The sequence below is a fragment of the Vicugna pacos genome, chromosome 22, assembly GCF_048564905.1.
Source record: "Vicugna pacos chromosome 22, VicPac4, whole genome shotgun sequence".
Lineage (NCBI taxonomy): Eukaryota > Metazoa > Chordata > Mammalia > Artiodactyla > Camelidae > Vicugna > Vicugna pacos.
In genome coordinates, this window is record NC_133008.1 from 24,355,430 (window position 1) to 24,373,566 (window position 18,137).

General features: G+C 53.0%; 1 protein-coding gene across 6 annotated transcripts; it reads left to right on the plus strand.

Annotated features, from left to right (window-relative positions):
* The first annotated feature begins 23 nt into the window (after positions 1-23).
* BRME1 (break repair meiotic recombinase recruitment factor 1) lies at positions 24-16,802 on the plus strand. 6 transcript variants are annotated; one of them, XM_072947555.1, is made up of 11 exons: positions 24-98; positions 432-495; positions 1,034-1,085; positions 4,527-4,704; positions 7,184-7,265; positions 7,501-7,605; positions 9,113-10,408; positions 13,373-13,498; positions 13,722-13,810; positions 15,606-15,698; positions 16,091-16,802. In XM_072947555.1, exons 3-11 carry the CDS (start codon positions 1,055-1,057, stop codon positions 16,242-16,244), a joined length of 2,154 nt encoding a protein of 717 aa, XP_072803656.1. In that variant the 5' UTR covers positions 24-98; positions 432-495; positions 1,034-1,054; the 3' UTR covers positions 16,245-16,802. The 6 variants fall into 6 exon arrangements, with proteins under 6 accessions (XP_072803656.1, XP_072803655.1, XP_072803658.1 ...); XM_072947554.1 differs by lacking the exon at positions 24-98 and adding an exon at positions 138-239; XM_072947557.1 differs by lacking the exon at positions 24-98 and adding an exon at positions 148-181.
* Positions 16,803-18,137: the final 1,335 nt, after the last annotated feature.

Below are 18,137 nucleotides of genomic sequence, written 5' to 3' on the forward strand. Positions count from 1 at the left end.
CTACAATTCCCAGCAGGCAGTGCGCGAGCTCGCATGCGCGCTGCAGAGCAGTGGGCGGTGCCGCAGAGTCGCGCGGGAAAGAGGCGGAGCGTCCTCAAGTAAGACAGGCGGTGCTGGTATCGCGCGTGCGCGAGCGAGAGGGCCTTGTAGTACGCGGGAAAGAGGAGGAGCGTTTGCAGGTGTGAGGGCCTCTGGGTTCTCTTTGCGAGGTCACCTGCGAGCTGCGGCCTCTCCTGGAGGTTCTGATCTGGGCAGTCCTCACTTTTCAGTGCCTGGGGTAGGGTTACTGTGGGCTTGGTCACCGGAAGCCGCGTCCACAGCGCTCGGGCCTTGGAACCCCAGCTGCCCAGCCTCCGTGAGGGCCAACTTTGACTTTTCTTTTTTCAAAAAGATTTTACGCAAATAATGTAATCAAATTATTCCCCCAACAGATCCAGATAGACCTTTCCAGTTCCTGATAAGGACAGAGAGACCTTGACAACTTCTGTGCCCCAGGTTGGTTTGGTCTTGTCTGGCCCCCTAGGCTGGAAAGAACTGATTGACCTGTGGCGACTCCTGCCTCTCCAGGGCCCCAGGCATCCCCTGAAGGACCCCAGGTGGCCCCTCTAAAGTCCCCAGATGACCCTGAAGGACCCCAGGTGTCACCTCGAAAGTCCTGGGGTGTCCCTGGAAGGGCCCCAGGTACCCCAGCCTGGAGGGAGAAGGCTTCACACTGGCTGCTCCATCTTAGAGACTAGAAGGAGTGTCCCAGAGCTTCCCACGGCCCCAGCTCCTGGCCCAGGTGCTCTTAGACTCTGGGCGGAAGATAGGCAGTTCCCTCTCTGCTCTCTGCAGCATGGAGGAGTTTTGAATTCCTACCCACAGCCCAAGCCATAGCTATGACTCCCACCCTGTGTCCTCTTGGGGGCCCAACTGACCCCTGGGGCAGCCAGATGGGCCCAGGTGAGGGTGGGGTGGCCTCAGCCAAGGTCAGTGGGTCTGTACTCAGGGACAGGAACTGCTTGTAATGATGAAATTTGTTCCTTGTTTTCAGATTTCTCTAGGGAGGGATAAAATGAGTAAGAGGAAGAAGCTTCGGACCTCAGGTATTTGGATGTTTAAGTTGACACCTCTTTATTGCTGCTTCTGCTTATAGGAGGAGTGTGGGTTATTGCAGAAATGCTAATATGACCACACCAAGCTCCTTAAAACAACAACAGCTGTAACAGTGACTTAATCCACGCTAGTAGAAAAGTGTAAAATATGGAGGAGTACTTACCGTAAAAAGTGAAAGCTTTGTGGCACTTTCTTCAGCCTTTAGTGAGATCCCACAGCCTGGGGGACGCCCCCAGCCTTCAGGGCAGGAGTGCAGCCTCTAGGCAGGCCCACTCTCCCAGATGTCACGTGTATAGAGATGTACTGTAAGGCCATCTGGTGTGTGGCTAAGTGCTTCACTTTTGAACCCAAAACCTGGGTTCGTCTCACTGTGTGATGGCGGATGACACTCTGGGCCTCACTTTCCTCCTATAAGTAGGGGATAATAAGGGCATGTATCCTTTCAGTTAGAACAGTGATTTGCAACCTGTTGGGGGGAAGTAGTTTGACCTCCAGAGGACATCTGGCAATGTCTTGAGACTTTTGGTTTTCAGAACTGGTGTGGATGTATGTGTGTTGGGGGGCAGGGGAGGATGGTAGTGGCATTTTAGTGGGTGTAGGCCAGGAATGCTGCTCAAAATCGTGGAATATGGAGGACAGCCCACACGACACAGAATGACCTGGCCCCCAAGTGTCAATAGTACCAGAGTTGAGAACCATGCCCTAGAGCTCACATGTGGATTAGAATTTATAAAGCGCCAAGAATAGACTCATGGTAGTACACAAACATATGCTGCTGTTATGATTATCCTTTCAGATTAAAAGAAAGCTTCATTTTGAAACAATTTTAAGTTTACAGAAAAGTTGCAAAAATTGTTCAGAGTTCTGTCTACCCTTTCCCCAGCTTCCCCAAATGTTAACATCCCCCATCACCATAGGATGATGATGGCCCATGTAGTGGAACATAAAAAAAACAAAAAAAAACAGGAAATGAGCCTCAGTCTGCTACTTTTCCAGACTTTCCCTTTGTATACACAAATAACAGGGATTTTATTGGAAAATAGAATCATCACACATACTGAGCTTCATCCTTTGTTTTTCACTTTGTGTGTTTCAAGACCATCTTTACTTGTCAATATACATGTAGAATTTCCTCATTGGAAAGGAAAGCTTACCCTGTATTACATAGTACAGCTCCATTTCCCTGTCATTGTCTAAGGTAATTTAAATTTCTCAAAAATTTAGAAGTAACCAGTGAGTGGTTAATGAACTTTGAGAGTAGCACTCATTTTTTTCCCCCAAGATGTGGGACAGGAAAGAAATTTTTTCAACAGATCGAAGATGTTTTGTACAGAGATGAGCAGCAGGCTGCTTGGAGACACAGGAATTCCTCTGACCTTGGAGGAGGAAGCTGAGGACAGCCAGGCCCACCCACAGCAGATCATTTGGGGCCTCTCTTGGCAGTGGACTCCCAGCTCAGTGGACCTTAGATTGGCCCAGGACAGCTCTTTCTGTGTGTCCTGGATGGGGTGGGGAGAGAGGAAGATGATTCTGGCAGAGGGTGAAAGGAGCCCTTTCCCTCCTGATGTCTTTGGCCTTTGGTGTTGAACACAAGGTTCTGCGTTAGTTTTTCTTAAATTAATCCGGTGGGGACAGATCACAGGAAGGAAATGGAAGCCTCTTCATGTCTGTTGATATTTTCCCTTTTTATTTGGTACAAATGTCCATTGGATGAACAAAGCAAACATCTTAAGAAATTAAATAAATGAAGCCGCTGTATTTTTGCATTTTCTGACAGACCACAAGGTGGGAATGTGTGTAAGAAACATTCATCGGAGCCTTGCTCTGGATGCGGTGCTGGGTGGGTATCTGAGATGGGGGTGGGAGCAGGGCAATGATCAAAGGGTGCAGCAGACTCAGTTCCCGCCCTTGACAGCTTCAAGATCTAGTTGGGAGGGTGGGAAGAAAAATGCTTCTCACCGAGAGAGCTAATCAAACGCACAGCAGTTGGGTAAAGTTCTAAATGGGCACACAAGAACTGTAACTGACAGAATTAGGAGAAATTACAGGAAAGCCACTGTGGTCTAGTGGAGCCCAAAAAGCTGAATGCTAAGGCAGACCCTAGCCATTCAATGTTGTGGGGAGGGAACTCCTTCAATGGGTTTATTTCAAGATGTGTAAGGAGCTGACGCCGGCGGGGGTCTATGTGACTGACCTCCAGGAAAATCAGACCTGGATATGGTTTGTCTTTTTGTTCTTGCTGCCTGGTCAGAAGTTCAGTACACAGTAGGTGCTCAGTAAATGCTCAAGTACTGTTAAGTGTACAGGCTCTGGAGCTGGACTGCCTGGATCTGATACCAGCTTCCTTGGCCTCTCTGTGCCTCAGCTTTCTCATCTGTAAGATGGTTATAACATCAGGACCCTACCTCAGGGTTTTATCGTAACACAGCTGAGTTCTCAGGACAGTGTCTGGCATGGAACTCACTAGAGTCAACCCTTTTTTTTATTTATTGACAGATGGTTCGGTTGGGGCCAGATATGAAGAGGTCTTACAAGCCAGCCACTATTGGCAGTTTCTGTGTAAGGGAATTTCCTTCATTCAACAAATGGATATTAATAAGTGCCTTTAAAGCTCTAAATTGCTTTCAGTGATGGGAAAAGGTATTGTGGGGATATAAGGGACCGAGAGGCAGTGGAGAAGTCACCTCCTTAGCACTTGATGACTCTGGGCCCCAGTTTTCCTAGGATGGATATTCTGCAAGTGTCATGGAAAGCCAGAGTGGTACATAATTTACTGTTCTCTGCATTTCCTGGGAACTGATTTTTGTTTTCATGTGCATTCATTCGGTTGTCTACCAAGTATTTATTGGGCACCGACGGTTTACTAGATGCTCTCCTAGCTGCTTGAGACCCAGCAGAGTGTGAGAAAGATAAGGCCCCTCCTTGCATGGAACAGGTTGTAGTAGGGGAGACAGAAAATGACCCAGTACATCAGATACTTGTAGAGAAAAGATGTGAAGTGAATAGAACAGAGCATGGGCCTGGGAGGAGTTGCTCTAAGGAAAAGTCAAGGATGGCCCCTCTGCAGGGACATTTGAGGCACACAGGAGATAGCACACCTCACCACTTCCCCAGAGAGACAGTCAGCTGGGCCAGGTTGTCCCAGGTGTTTCCGAGCCAGGCCAGGTCACCTCAGAATCCAGCATCAGTCATGACTAGTCAATCGATAAAAAGCCTTTGCATCCCATGGTCAGGTAAGCTCCTGGGTCCCACCTGGATGAGATTCCATCCCATCTTTTGCTCTCCAGGCAAGTGTCAGAGCAAGAATTTCCTGCCCATTGCACACGTTTGCTCACATTGCCTCAGTGGCCCTCATGTGTTTGGTTGTCAGCCATGGCAGTGCCTGCTCCCGCTACCCCCAACCCCTTCATCTTCTTTTGTCTCTAAATCAGGAGGAGAAGGAACCCGTCCTCTGAAATTTCCAAAGAACCCAAGGCGAGGAGACTCTGATAGGGCCCCCCAGAATTCCACATTGGGCCATCTGCATCACCCTGAAGAGTCAGCAGGCAGATCAGGACCCGCTCCCTCTGCAGAGCAGAGCAGGGAGGAACCAGGACAGGCAGCCCCCAGGTAGGTGGCTCGGAACATTCCAGCAAGCCTCTCTGCTGACAGTGGGCACGGCCAGTGGATGCAAAGGGGAGGGGACCAACTGACATGACCCATCCAGGGCCATGCTTCCCCATCAGGGGCTCAGTGTTCTTGGATTGAGCTTCTCAAAGTTTTGCTCCGGGGACTCTCCCCTCTAGCAAAAAAAAAGTCAATATTTTAATCACAGGCAAGGAAAACCTTGATTTTTTCAAGGTCACTTAGTTACAGAATACAACTTGTCCTGCCTGCAGGTCAAATCCATAGTTATCCCACGCTCCCTCTTAATCAGGAAGGGACTGAAGGAGTCGTGGGTCTGTGAAATAGTAACCCACAAGAGAGAATAATGATCTTCATGTTCCAGGCAGCATGCTTATTAGCTATAATAATATAATAAATACTTCTCACACATCATCTCATTTAATCTTCATGGCACTGTGACATGGGTTTTTATCCCCATTTGGCAGATAAGGACTCTGAGGCTTCAAGAGGTCAAATGACTTGCCTAAGACCACTGAGCTGGTACAAGGCAGGCTGGGGTTCTGGCTGTGTCTGGCTTCTGTGCTCTTCACCACTGAGGTTTCCTAGTTCCCTAATTTTTTCAGAAAATATCTAATTAAGCATAGTAGAGGGGGTGTGGAAAGAAAAGGAAGATCTGGAGAACCGCTTAGTCTCCACAGGGTTAAACCACATGTAACTGTAGCAAAGTAGAAGGGGTTAGCAGGAATTGGGAGAAGCCAGGTTCCTGCTCCCTGAAGTCTTCAGTAGAAGAATCATGGATTGGACTAGCATATTTTCTGAGTGAAAAATTGAGGCATGCAATCCAACTGATAGAGCTGTTTTCTCAGGTGTATGTCTGTCTGATCTCAGGACTTTGCAGTCTTAGGGGTAAAGGTGGCCCTGCTGTATGTGTGGCATGAAGAGAGGGGCCACATGTCACACGTAAGCCATTCTCCCAGACAGACACGACAGTGTCGCTGTGTCACTCCTGGAGAGGCCAACAGGGCTGTTGGGGTCGCAGCTGCTGCCCACCATGCTGAGTCCATAAGACTAGTCAGAATCCACAGACGTGGGTTCCCGCTGTTGTCTTCTGTTTTTGCTTTTTTGATGTTTTATTAAGAAATACGGCATGCACAGAAATATAACAGAAAAAAAACCAACATAAAGCAGTCAGCTTAACACATTTATGTTGAGCAGTGAAGTCTTGCCAGCACTCCAGAAGCCGCCCAAACAACCCATCCCAATTAAAAATTTTCGAACAGACGGTTGCTATCAGTATCTAGACTGATTCTGTCTCCATAACCCCTCTTGGCACAATTCAAGCCTATTACCGTGTGTCCTCATGCTTTTTTTCTGTTCCACTTCCAAAGTTGAAATTGTGAAGTTTCAGTTCCAGATTTTGATCCTTTTTTTTTTTACAATATACATAGCCACATTTATTTAGCTATAACCATCAGTGTCACCAGTTTTTTTTTTAAAGACTGTATTTTTTTAGAGCAGTTTTAGGTTTACAATAAAACTGAGAGAAAGGAGCAGTGGTTTCCCACTTACCTCACCCCCACCTCCACGCATGGATAGCCTGCCCGTTACCACCACCACTCACCAGAATGGTACATTTCTCACCAAGGTGAGCCTACATTGACCCATGATAATCACCCACAGTCCACGGTTTACTTTAGAGTTCATTCTGTGTGTTGTACATTCTGTAGGTTTGGACAAAAGTGCAATGACATGTATCCATCACTCAGTATCACACTGAGTGTTTTCACTGCTGTAGAAATCCTAGCCTGTTCATCTCTCCCCTCAGCCCCTGGAAATCACTGATCTTTTCACTGTCCCCATAGCATGTTCTTTCTGGAATATCAAGTAGTTGGAATTATACAGTAGCCTTTTCAGATTGGCTCCTTTCACTTGGTAATGTGCATTTGAGGCATCTCCATGTGTCTTCATGGCTTGAGAGCTCATTTCTTTTTAGCACCAAAATACTGTCCCATTGCCTGGGTGTACCAGTTTATTTATCTACTCACCCACTGAAGGCCATCTTGGTTGCTTCCACATTTCATTGATTATGAATACACCCATTTATTTAGACACTGTGTTTTTTTTGTATCTACAACTTCTTTAGAATTTGCAGAGTTGGGAGCTGGAGAGTCAGTCCAAATGAGAATTCCCGTTCTGACTTCAGGAGCCAATTCCTGGGATTATAAGAGTAAAGTGCCACCAGAGCAGGCAGCTTGATCTGGGATGTGGGATTCGGTACCCTTCTTGGCAGTCCGATGTTCCCCAGGGCGCTGCTCCCCTTACCCACCTCCCCCCACAAGCAGGTGCTCCAGGGCCACCCTCTTAGGAGACCCTGAGCACTACTTTGCCTTTGGATTTCGTTCTTTGTTGTCTTACTCTGCAAATTAACAGGCAGCGTTAGGAGGACTTAAGAACCTCCTCTGTTTTGTCTTTCTTCTCCCAGCTCTCCTGATAAGGAAGCAGGAGCTCCCTCCAGGCTCCCCGGGCAACCAGAAAAGGAACCCGTTCCCTTTCCTCCTTCCCAGGTGAGCCTGTTTTATGGCCTCATGTATGTACAAAAGATGCTGCCTCCCTTAAGCTGGAGTTCTTGTCTCTGTTCATCGTCAACAGCTGCTGGTGAGAGTGTGTGCTGGGGAGGAAGGCAAGGGCCAGGTCTGAGACTGCAAGAAGGAAACCAGTTCTAGTGTTTGTTTTATCTCTGAGACCTCATTCCTCCCTTATCTTTATTGCTGCTTTATTCTTTTTATATCTGGTTCACAGAACTCAGTTGGGAGGTTTGTCCCCCAGTTTGCAAAACCCAGGAAGATAATGACAAGACAAGCAGAGAGGAGGGAAGAGGACCTCAGGAGTGGGGCCTTCAGCTCGGTAAGACCCTACCATCAGCCAGGCTGGGCCCTACAGATGCTCCACCTCTTGGCCCAACCTTGGCAATTGAGTTCAACCATGGTTGTCCTTGGCAGTGGCTAGTCCTGTATCTCCGCACCCACCTCCACATTTTCAGCGCTATAGATGTCTGTGGACAGACAGGTGCTGTGCCAGGAGCTTGGCGGCCTGTGAGAGGTGTTCAGACAGCTGTGCCTGCACTAAAGCTGTCGAGGCCAGAGCTCTCTTCCCCAGGTTGCAGGAAAGTAGTGAAACTCAGAAAGGCAGCCCACGTTCTACCCCTGAACCCCTTTGCTTATCAGAGGCTTCTGTGTGAGTGGGGTATGTATTACAGTGTGCTCTCTTGTCCTTGCCACCATGAGCTCCAGGGGTCATGTTGTCTCTGGAACACATGCCCCTAAAAAAGTGAGTGATGGGCATTCCGAGCAGCTGTGTTTGTAACTGGGAAACCCCGATGTCCTTCAATGAGTGAATGGTTGGAGAAATCATAGTCCATCCACACCAACAATAAAACACAACCCAGCAATAAAAAAGGAACAAACTAGTGTGATACACATAACCACCTGAATAGATGAGCAAATTGTGCTACAGCCGTACAACAGAACAGATATTTGTACATCTGTGGTCACTGCAGCATTATTCACAGTAGCCTAAAGGTGGGAGAAACCCAAGGGTCCATGAGCAGATGAATGAGTAAACAAAATGTGGTATATTCACACAATGGAATATTATTCAGCCTTTAAAAGGAAGAAAATTCTGACACATACTACAGCATGGTTGAGCCTGGAGGACATCAGGGGTAGGATAAGAAGCCAGTCACAAAGCAACAAATACTATATGATCCGGCTTAAACGAGGTCCCTAGAGTAGTCAAATTCTACTGAGTCCACGAAAGTAGAATTGGGGTTGCTGGGAGCTGGGGGAGGGTTAGTGTTTAATGGGAGCAGAGATTCAGTTGGGGAAGATGAAAGAGTTCTGGAGACAGATGGTGGTGATCATTGCACGCAATGTGAATATACTTAATGCCACTGAATTGTACACTTTAAAATGATTAAAATGGTGAATTTTAGGTTATCTGTGTTTTACCACAAAAACAGAACAGCACAGAGAGGCCCCTGTGTGCCCTCCCGCAGCATCCCCCAGTGGTAACATGTTAATATAACTTGATCCATCAGCAACACCACGCAATTGATGACCCTGGTGTAATCCACAGGACCTCCTTGATTTTTCTATCCTTGATCTTCCCGAGAGCCCCCACATGACTCGTGCTGGTGGGGAGAAGGAGCTGGTAGGAGGAGGGGCTCCTGAGCTTCCGGTACCCTGCAGCCCCTGGCACGAGAAGCCCTGCCTGGCATTGGTTCTGATCCCTGTCTGGGTGCACTGTCATCCACGGAGCACCTGAGACTTTGTGCAGAGGCAGTCATGACCAGAAAAATCTTCAGGGCGGTTGATCACTGAAGGCTCCAGACTGAGTCTTTCTCTCTCCACAGGAAACACTGCCAGAGCCCAGTGACCAGCAGGCTGGAAGCCAGCCTCAGAAGGGGTCCCCAGGGCTTTCTCTCCAGGAGGCCAGGGACCCAGGAGACCAGACCCAGGCAGATGGCACCTGCCCCGAGCCCAATGGCCAAAACCCTGTGATGCCTGTGCCCAGCAGTGGGGATCCTGAGCCTGTAGCCTCCAGCAATGCTTCCCCGAAGTGGGGGACAATGTCCTCAGCCTCAGAGGGGGCCAGCCAGGACCACCTGTCAGAGCAAGGGACCAATGTGCCAGATGGTGGAAGCACGGAGGAGGGTTGTGTCCCAGGCGATCACAGCCAGACAGGGCACCTGCCAAATAGTGATGCTGAAGAGAAGGAGCCAGACCAAGGAGCCCCCCACGGGGGAAGTGCCCAATGGGGAGCAGGGGCTGGCCTGCCTGAGGAGCACCAGGAGGAAGGAGATGGCATCCTGGGCTGGGACACTTCAGGCCCAGTGCTGGGATCTGCAGCCCAGGGCCCTCCTGACCCCCTGCAGACACCCAGTGGGACTGGCGGGGAGGCAGAATGGAGCTGTAGCAGCCCAAGACACTCCCCACTTGGAGCCGTTGTCATTGCAGACATGGGCACAGACCCCGCTGAGCCAGAACAGAGAGCTCCAGAGGTAGCCAAGCCAGACAGGGAGGTCAGCGCCAGGGTGCCTGCCTCTCCCAGTGGGAAGGCTCCTGATGGAGGCCTCAGTGGGGCCCTGCTCAGCTGCACGCCTCTCGCTGGGGAGACCACAGGAGGCAGAGGGGAGGCAAGGCAGGAGGACAAGCCCCCTGGTGATGTCTCGGGCGGCCTTGCAGCCTCCCTGCGTCTGGCTCGTGAGATCCAGGAGCCCACAATTGGTGCTGGAGATTCTAGCTCTTTAGCCCGGGAAATGGGTCCAAGTGTAGGTCAGACACAGGTGCCAAGCCCAGATCAAGAGGGACTGGGAGATGTGTGCGCGCTGCCTGTGCCGTCGCAGCCTGTGGGTGAAAAGGCAGCTGAGTTAGGGAGCCAGAGCCACAAACAAGACCTCAAGGGGCTCAGTCTGTCCCTTGGAGCCACTGCTTCACCAGTATACAGAGAAGCAGTGGACGGCGCTCCGTGGAATGCCGGGGCACACCAGGGCAGCCCAGACACCCCAGCTGGCCAGCCGGAACATCCTCCCGACTCTTCAGACCCGGCCATCTGGGGGTGGTCCCCAGCCATGGAGCTTGACTTCCTGCCAGACAGCCAGATACAGGATGCCCTGGAAGCCCCTGGCTTTGAGGCCCCACCTGAGCAGGTAAGAGCTTCCCTGAGTTACAGCCAGATGTCCCAGGGCAAGCTCCAAATTGTCACGATCTTGCACGATGGGCACATGGCGGCGGTCTGTTCAGACAGCAGGTGAGTTCAGGGGTCTGAGTCACAGCTTCGGTGGGTGTGGAGTCAGTGACATTCCGGAAAGGACAGGACAGGCCTGTCTTTCTCTATGAGGCCTGTCTTTCTCCCTTCTGTGTGGGAGCTGAAGAGCCCCAAGACGTGACATACACGTATTTTGTCAGCCCAGGCAGAGCCGACGGTGGTCCTCCCCTCCGCCCCCAACCCCAACTGGAATCCCTGGAGCTCCTGCTCTCCACCCCCACTCTTCAGTGCCTGCTCTGGCTGCAGGTTCCCAAGGGGTGTATGGAGAGCGGCCGACCAAAAGGGGTGACCTAGAGTAACTGCAAAGCTGGGCCTGGGGGAGGGGACTTCACTTCCCAACCAGAAGGAACCTTTTCCCATCTTTAGGGTCATTGAGGTCCCCGATATGATTGTTGTTCAAACATATACATGGAATTTAGTTTGTCTGCTAGAATTTGTTGGGGCTTTGCTTCCTTCAGGCATCTGCCTGCTGAGCCTGGGCTGGCCCTGGGCCACCACCTGTCAGGGCAGGTGGCTTCCCTGCTTTGGCCCCGCCCCCTGAGAAAGCACCACATCCCTGGCCGCTGCCTGGCGCACCTGAGCCTGAGCTGAGTGCCTGAGAGGTGGGCGGTTCTCTTTCCACACACTGGGTGTGGCTGAGAGGCTGGAGAAGGTCAGACACCTGTGCAAGGTGAGGCAGCCAGGAGGGGAGGAGGCCGGGTCTGCCTCCAGGTCAGCCTGATTCTACAGCTGCATCTCAGCCATTCTGCTGCAGAATGAACACGAGCCCAAGTCGCTTCACAAGTGTGGCCTCTGTTTCTTTGGCCAGCCCTGTTTTAAAACTCCAGTTTTTAAAAAAAGTGTTTTTGCTTCAAGATGTTAGAGCCCAGAGTGAACAGACCAGGTGTGGTCCCTGCCCCTGTGAAGTTTTCAGTAGCACCATTCCTGCCTGACGCTCCCAGAGTGAGCGTTTTGTACCATGTCATTTCGGCACTTAAAAGAGTTTTTTCATATGACACAGCCCCGAAACATGGCAAAGGACTTCATCTGGTGCCCAGCTGAAGAAAGCCAGCTGTTCTGGCTGCGGAGGGGAGTGCGGCTGGGCTGAGCGAATGTGGGTCTCAGGTGCTGCCTTCCCATGGGATGGCCAAGGGTCACTTGTGACTTTTGCCTACTTGGTGACTTTTGAAATCTAGCCCTCCCTGCCCTGCCTCAGATTTCTTGTACCACCCTTCGCGCGTTGCTGTGATCACCAGACAAGCGAGAACACAAGTCACAGTGCAGTTCAGATGCAGCATTTGAAAACAATTGCCTGGGAGAGGGAGGCATTCAGGTGCTGAGCAGAGCTGAAACTCTCATGAAAGCCTCATCTCTTGAAAAGTGCAAACCCCTCACTTGGAAAGAAGAGCTAAGTTGTCCACAGTCTCTGGCCCCTTGGATAGTGTCTGGGGGGGGAAGGCTGGGGGAGCAGTGGGACATTGGGCATCATCCAGCTGGTGAAGGAGCGAGCGCTCCCAGACATGCCGCCAGCCACTGCGCTCTGAAAGCACCAAGGCATCGGCAGTGCCAGCTCAGGGGACCCGGCAGACAACGGGGTGGTCAGACCCGACAGGCCTGCTGGGGGAGGAGGCGCTGTCCTGACAAGGCCGCTGACGCCCAGGCGCGTTTTGTTTTGACACCGGGCGTTCCTGAACAAGTCAGGCGACCCAGCTGCAGGTTCCCATGGGAAGGTTCCAGACTGCCCCTGGCAGGAAGGCCGAGTGCGCAGGGACACATGGGAACAGAACACAGGTGGGTGGAGGTACAGCCGTCGACCTCACTGTGGCACAGCTGTGAGCACCACTTCAGAAGAGGGGACTTAGGGACTCGCAGCAATGATGGACAGGTTTCAAACCCAGGTGCCCTCCCAGGAAAGCTGGGGTTTTATTCTCATAGGAGCTCCCTTGGGACATGATGCTCACCCCAGGGCCAATGGAGCCTCCCATAAAGAGTGTCATTTAAAACGCTGGCTCCCAGGTCCCTCTCAGGGCCTGCAGGGGCAGCCCCCACACATTCGATACAAGTGCCACCTCTGTTGACATTTACACTACCCTGGTTGGAGCTGTGGTACCTTTGGGGAAGATTATTCCTCATGACCAAGAATGGTGCTGCACGTTGGCTGAATCTGTGGCCATCAGCCTGTATTTTAAGTCAGAGTCACGTCCATGAACAGTTGGCCAAAACTGTATAGTCTACAGCGGGCACCTTGTCCTGACCTCGGCACCACTGGTGCTAGGGGCTGGGTCGCCTCCTGTGCACTGCAGGGTGTTGAGCAGCACCCCCAGCCCCCACCCTCCAGGTACTAGGAGCACCCTCTCCCCTGGACGTGACAACCAAAACTGTTTCCAGGCTTTGTGAAGTGTCTCGGGGCAGGGTTGTCCCCAAGTCACAGGTGCTAGGCTGCAAGCTGTCCATTGTGCCCATTCCTTTGGATTCGGGGGCCCTTTGCAGATCAAGCTCAAGCCCTTCACCCCATCTCCCACTCCAGGACTTTGGTCTCCTCACTAGAGGCCCGGCAACCCTGGGCCTGTCATTCTACCTCAGCCTCCCTGCCTCTTTTCAGAAGGATGTATGTCACCTCCACAATTTAGCCTGACATTTTCCATGAAAATTAAACCACCATTGACATTTTGAAATTTAAGCTTCTCAGGGTTATCTGGCTCTTCCCCCCTATTAATTATGAATTTTCCCTTCAAAATATATTTGCAGAATCTTTTCCTGACATGAAACTCGTGAGGCTTATCTGGCCGACCTCTTCCCGTCCACGCCAGATGTCCGCCTCGCTGCTGTCACCCCTCACCCTAGGGTCTTCTCTTTACCCTTTTAGATACTGCAGGGCAAGCCAGAGGCAGCACCACGCCTCAGTCGTCAGGGACAGAGACCGTGTGGATGGAGCCATGCACCAGGACAGATCAGCACGTCAGAAGGCGCAGGCCTGGAAGAGGACCCCAGGGTCAGGCCCAGTATTGTCCTTCTGCTCTCTTTCTGAGGAGGGAGGGTGAGAGCAGCCCGGGCTGGTGGCCCCTAGGTCAGGCGTCCCTCCGCGACACCACTCTTCCCCTGCAGTAGTCCGGCCTCAGTGGCAGAGGAGAAGCCCAGCCTCCCCTGCGTGACTTCTTCCCCATGCAGGGATCGCGCAGCTGGGCCGTTCACCTGTGTGTGCTCTCTCTTTCCAGTTGTTTCCTGCAGGGAGTGGGCTGGAGCCTTGCTGGCCTAGCACCAGCCCACATGCTGATGGAGGCCCTCTTGCCAAGGCCCAGCCGAGGTAGGCAGGGTGGGAGGCCACCCCAGGACCCTTGCTTTGGCAAGAGTCCTCCCTTGTTCCTGGGAGGGGAGAGTGTGGCTGCCTTCCTGGTGCTAGAGTCCCTGCGCTCCCCCTCACCCCAGCCCCGTGAGCTCCCACTTTGCTGGTGAGGGTGATTGAGGAGGCCCTGGCTCTCCCCTCGGAGGTACTTTCCTCAGTCCAGTAAGTATGCTAAGTCCCAGCTTTCAAACTGCACATGTCCCGTGCTCCCTGGAGGTGGAGAACTGGTGGTCAGCAATCTGTACCCAAGCCAGAATCTCTCCCAAGGACCCATAGGATGATGAGATGCCCACAGTTCTGTGGGTTGTTTTAATGCGCATTGTGTATTTTTCTGAAAAGAAGATCCAGAGCTTTCCCTGAGTCTCTGAGGAGGGGGAGGGGACCCAGACAGGGCTTGAGAACCACTGGCCCACATGAGCTTGGGGGCCATGCCCGCTCTGGCACCCGCGGGCCCTCCGGAGTCTCTGACCTCTGCCATCGTCTTATGTCCTGCTTGGTTATGTTTCCCCAAGGCAGTCTACCTTTTCTCCCTCCTGCAGGCCACCGGGTGCACTGTCCCTCCAGCCTGTGGAGTGTGTGTGTGTGGGTGTGTGTGTTTTGGAGGGTCCTCTCCCCCCACCCCAGAGCCTCTCACAGTCCATCACCTCCTTTGTGTCCTTTCGTGTTCTTTCTCCCAGCCATGCTGGTGGGTAGCACTGGGGGACCATCCTCTCCTATTACCTTGTACTTGAACTGGCTTCTCTGCAGAGTGGTGGCCTATCAATTATTTATGGCCAAGTTTCTGTTTCTGGCTTGCAAGTGTGGAGGAGGGGTTAGGGAGGGAAGGGATGGGGTCTGGAGGTGCGGCAGATGGTGCAGGGCTGTGAGGCGGGACTTTGGCTGGGTTTCCTTTTCCACAGCCCTCCACCCTCCATGCCGCATGGGGGGACAGGGAATTCCTGGCCATTCCCTGAGCACTTCTTAGGGCTCTGGAATGTTCTTTCCCAAATGTCTCCTCCTTGGGGGGGGGGGAGGCAGCCTTCCTGATAACCACAGGTTGTAACTTTAACCCCTTCCCTGCCGTCTTTTTCTCCCCCACCCCACTCTGCCATCTGACCACCTCATTGTCTGCCTCTCACTCGCCCCTGCTCCCACCCCAGCTAGACAGAAACTAAGTGTTTTGTCCCTCGCAGCCTCCCCAGTGCCCAGAGCAGTTCCTGGAAGGGCTGGCACTGCACGATGTTGGTATCTATGGAAGAGGTGGCCGCGGCACCCACCAGATTTAACGTGTACAGCCTGTGCCGGGCAGAGGGTCGCCTTCCTGGCCTCTCACCCCAGCCTGGCAGCATTTCCTGGGCTCTCACTGTGGGAACTCCAGTTCTGCTCCACCTGGCTTGGCCACCCTGAGATGACTGGCTAGCCTGGGTCTTAGTCCCTTGCCTGTCCCATTCACAGGCCACAGAACCATTCCCTGGGACCCACCTGGAGACTTCCAGCCATCCATGTGGGGTTGCATGGAGACCATCAGAGATTCAGACACAAATCTCCCTCCTCTTTGCTCAAATAATAGTAGAGGCAGGAGCTGGGACTGGGAAGGCTGTGGCAACTGTCAGCCAAGGGCCCTGGCAGTGGGAGAAGCGGCTGGATTCTGGGCCTACCCATGATGGCTTCATAGTTGTCAAAATAATTCATCTCTAGAGAAGACAGCCCCCAGGACGGAGTCTGGTGGAGCTGTCCAGTGAGGTCAGGACTCTCGTCCTCCCTCCCTTCCCACCAGGACCCAAATGGGGATCAAGACCTGTGAAGCCGCCAGGATGGAGGATGCAACAGACACTGTGCGGGGCCTTGTCATCGAGCTCTCCAGCCTGAAGTAAGGGTTGGGCTTGGGGCCACAGATCCTCCTGACGGGCGGAGGGGATGGGGCCACAGGAGGATGGCGAGAGGGCCCAGAGCAGCGGTGAGGCTCAGGTCCCAGGGTGGGCCAGGGCCCCCCAGAGAGGGGCCTCCGGGAATCTCCACCGCACCTGGGCCCCAGCCCGTTCAGTGTGTCACAGACCCATCTTTCACAGAGCTGTTAGGTTCTGAAGAGGGTCTAGAAGGGTTACAACCTGCCCTGAAACAGGCCGATTCTGATTATGGGGGTGCGTGTGCCTGTGTGAGGCTGCGTGTGTGTGCGTGCGTGTCTGAGCAGGCTGGTGTGTGGTGTGAGGTGCGGTCCCGCTGTCTCGAGGTGGCGCATAGCTCATGTGCATTTCCATGCAGCCGGCTGATCATGAGCGCCCATCGGGACCTGGAGGCCTCCAAGCGCCTCAGCTGCTACTGGAAAGCAAAGACAGCAAGGAAGGGCCCTGCACCTTACACGCCAAAGGGGGCTGGGAACCTCCCTCGAGGGGAGCAGTCCTGGAGGGATTTGTAGACTGCTTCCCAACTGCTGGGGGATGGCAGTGTGTGTGCACACGAGCTTGCCGGCCCCCAGAAGGGCCTGATGTTCCTGCCAAACAGTTGGAAACAATCCCTCAGCAGACCCCAGAAAGCTCTCAGGCCCCTATGTGCCCCCTGGTCTTCTGTTACTCTCCAAGATGCTCCAGCGGTGGGCCCCAGAAACCTCCCCTCAGCCAAACCGGAAGTCAGCTTCCCGTGGGACACCCAGAAGGCCCTGCCCATGTCAACAGCCTCCCTTGGGAGCCATGGGGGAGGGAGCCTGCTCCTCCCTGTGGCGGAGGCCTGGAGGCGGGAGGCGGGCTGGGGCCCCAGGAAGCGGGCTGCTTCTGAGCAGGGACCAAAAGCCACCCAGATGTTTATCTGGGTTTGCAAATTTCGGCTCCTTAGCTGAGGTTATGGAAGGTTCAGAATTTGTTTCTTTCCTGGAGGAGAAAAGGGCTCTCTTTGTTGGTTGTACCCTTGTTTTTCTCCAGATTTCCATTTTATTTCTTCTGGGAAGACCATTAATAAATGATTCCCTAGCCAGACCTCAGACCTTGTGACCTGTTGTTTGGGGTTTGAGGCATTTTCACTTCCTTGATGTTCTGCCCACAGAACTCCCTAACCACCCCTTTCTCCTTTTACTTCTACTTCTCATCCTCCCTGGGAAGGCAAGCTGGGCTGCTGCTGGGCCCCAGGAGTGCAGGGGTCACCATGAGTTACTGACTGTGTAGGACTCTCCAGGAGCAGGTGGCTGTATGTGCGCATGCGCACGTGTGTGCTCACATTCAGACACAGTTTCAGTGAAGGAACAGTCCAATGAGACATCTTGGCTGACTGTCCAGCTGGAGAGCTTGTGAGTTTGCATTCAGTGCTCAGATGGCTTCTTCTCTCCATGGGACAAACTGCTTGGAGGGCCCAGCCCAGAGGGAGGCAGTCCTGGGGACTTGTAACCGATGCAAACACAGCTAATACCTGGAGGGTCTCGAAGGCAGGCTTTGCACACCCTGCCCCACCAAGCCTTAACACAGCCCTGATGCCATCCCATCGTGAGCAGTCCCAGGTGTTGCTGTGAAACCCATTTTACAGAAGACGTGTGTTAAACTGGTTACCACAAAGTTGACTAGACCCAAGACTTTATCAGTTGCTTTGCCTGTGACTCCTACACCCCAACTCCTACAGCCAAGGCAGAGCCCTCCTCCCACTGCCTTCTTACACCCTGGGAGACCCCATTCAGGAGGGAGCAAGGCGGGTCAGGAGCCCCCAACACTTCTTCCAGCTGAATGTACAGCTCCTTCCTTGAACCTAAAAGGACGTGCCCAATCCGTGGGTATCAAGCCCCAGTGGCTCTGGCTTATACAATTAGCAGCTGCAGGCAGCTGGGGCTGGCTGGAGTGTCGTGTCCCCTGACTGAGTTTGAAACTCTTGGGGCTGCTAAGGAGGCCTCCTCTGTGTCTTTCTCCACCTTCCCGCTCCTCTCCAAGCCTGGGCAGCAGGCTGTCTTCAAGGGTTGTCTCCCATCCCTGGCTCTCCCCAGCCCTCTTGGGTGGCCTCAGCTTCCAGCTGAGGTGGAAAAATCAAGGGCAAAGAGGACCTGTGATTCCAAATCCTGTCCCCACTCAACCCTGGGAGAGCTTGTGAGCTGAAGGTGGAGCGCAGGCCCTCAGGCCAGCCCTCCACTTGGGGGAGGAATGTGAGTTAACACTTGCCACCTGCTGCCCCCTGGAGGCTGGGGGTGGAGGAGGCACAGGAGATGGGGATGCCCTGGTCCCCAAGTACACCCCCCTACCCAAGGCCTCCTGCCCTAGCACAGCCAGATCACCTCTGTGGTGCTCCCTACCCAAGGCCTCGCCTGGCCCCACCCCCCAGGACATACTCCTTACTGCCC